The sequence below is a fragment of the Seriola lalandi genome, unplaced genomic scaffold, assembly GCF_002814215.2.
Source record: "Seriola lalandi dorsalis isolate HSWRI2012SDOR001 ecotype SW California unplaced genomic scaffold, Sedor1 jcf7180002003224, whole genome shotgun sequence".
Classification (NCBI taxonomy): Eukaryota; Metazoa; Chordata; class Actinopteri; order Carangiformes; family Carangidae; genus Seriola; species Seriola lalandi.
In genome coordinates, this window is record NW_019473880.1 from 1 (window position 1) to 1852 (window position 1852).

At 44.4% G+C, this 1852-nt stretch overlaps 1 protein-coding gene across 1 annotated transcript; it reads right to left on the minus strand.

Annotated features, from left to right (window-relative positions):
• Positions 1-138: 138 nt before the first annotated feature.
• On the minus strand, positions 139-1846 carry LOC111667037 (putative ATP-dependent RNA helicase DHX34; the record flags this gene model as incomplete). The annotated part of the gene is made up of 2 exons (XM_023422606.1): positions 1172-1846; positions 139-450 (listed from the first exon to the last, which is right to left on the minus strand). Coding segments are annotated over exons 1-2 (951 nt in total), but the record flags the coding sequence as incomplete, so codon positions are not given.
• Between the last annotated feature and the right edge of the window lie 6 nt (positions 1847-1852).

Genomic DNA, 1852 nt, shown 5'->3' on the forward strand with positions numbered 1-1852 from the left:
CCTTTATTCTCAGATTTTTGACAGTAATGGATAGATGGTCTTTAGCCCTTTTTGGACCAAAACTAGTTGCTTTGAAAACAGATTTCTTCTGGTGAGATGCATATTTACATCTGTAATTACAGTGTGTCCTCTGCTTACCTGTATAGGAAACAGCCTGCCTGGTACCTGCAGCACAGGAGCGCTGCTGAAGTAGTCAGAGAATAGTTTGATGTTGATGGTGGCTGACATGAGGATGAGTCGCAGGTCTGGGCGTTCAGCCACCAGAGAGCGCAGGACCCCGAGAAGGAAGTCACAGTGGAGATGTCTCTCATGCACCTCATCAACAATCACCACCTGGTACTGAGCCAGCGTCCTGTCCTGCTGGATCTGTCGGAGCAGCAGCCCCTCAGTCAGGAACGAAAGCTTGGTGGCTGTGGTCCGGGTGGTCTCAAAGCGGATTTGGTACCCCACCTGAAAATAAGCATTGTGTTTTATGAGTTCTAATGCGGTTTCTTTTTTCAAATAAGTACTTATTGCATTGCTGCAAAAATAAGAAAATATATTTGACTAAATCTGCAATTCATGATTTTCATTTTCTACTACTTTATGTTTCTGTATTTTTTGATTAATTATTTAGACTATACAATGTTAATAAAGAGGGAAATAGCTTTCCACACATTACTACAGTTAAGGTAATACATTCATATTTCTCGCTTGGTTGCTTAATTAACATTAATTAACAAAAACAAATACATTTTCATTATAAAACAAAATTAACAGCATTTGTTTACATTTGTGATGCAAATGTTTAGTATTTTCACTTTATAATTGACTGAAAATAATCAGTTGGCAGCAGTGCAACTGAATACTTTTTGGTCACTCAATCAGTCAAATGCTGCTGGACTTGAAGATGTTTCACAATTCATCCAAGAAGCTTCATTAGTTCTACTGACTAATTGTGAATCCTATGGAGGAGAAAACACCTGAGCCTCCCACCAGATGAACAGATGAACAGATGAAGTTGGTTAAATGACAGATCTCCCACAATTCCAGTTGCCTCTGACTGAGTGCTTCTAGATATTTTATGTGCTGGGTGGATGAATGTTCATGGACAAGTCAACAAATTGCTTTTAAAACTGTGCTTGACAAGTCTATGATATGGTTTGATAAAAATCTACATCTGATGACAAACCTTTGAGCCATACTGATTGAGACTCTCGAAGCTGACCCTCTTTGCAAGGGATATACAGGCAATACGCCGAGGCTGAGTGCAGGCTATGTTGTTGAAGCCAGATGACAGAAGATACTGAGGCACTTGGGTGGATTTCCCACAGCCTGTGTCCCCTGCCACCACGACCACAGGGTGACTTCGCACCAGCTCCACTATCCTGTCCCGGTACTGGAAGATGGGTAGGTTCTTTTGCTCCCGGCGAAGCTTGGCCAGCTTTCCAAAGCTCTGTCTCTGGCTGAAGTCCAGGAAGTGCAGGAGAGCCAGACGGCAGTCTGAGATCTCCTGATTGCCTGGCCCTGAGGATCTCTGCCTGCTTCTGTGATCTGACTTTCCCAGGCGCTCCTCGACGTCCCTGGTGCACACAGATACATTAATCCGGTAGCGAGCATCATACTCTTTAGGAAGGCCAAGATCTACCTTTCCAGTCTTTGCTCTGTCCTTCCCTTCTTCTTTGTCCTCTTTTCGTCTGTCTCCCCCTGACCCAGACATGTCCCTCTTTGTTTTAAACCTCTGGAAGCGTTCAAAGAAAGCCCAGAACTCTTTGTGCTCCGGGCTGCCCACCTGTATGTAGTCATGCTGGCGGAAAAAGATCTCGTCCATGTGAGCACGGCACTGCGGGCTGTCCCAGTCCCAGCTCCGGTC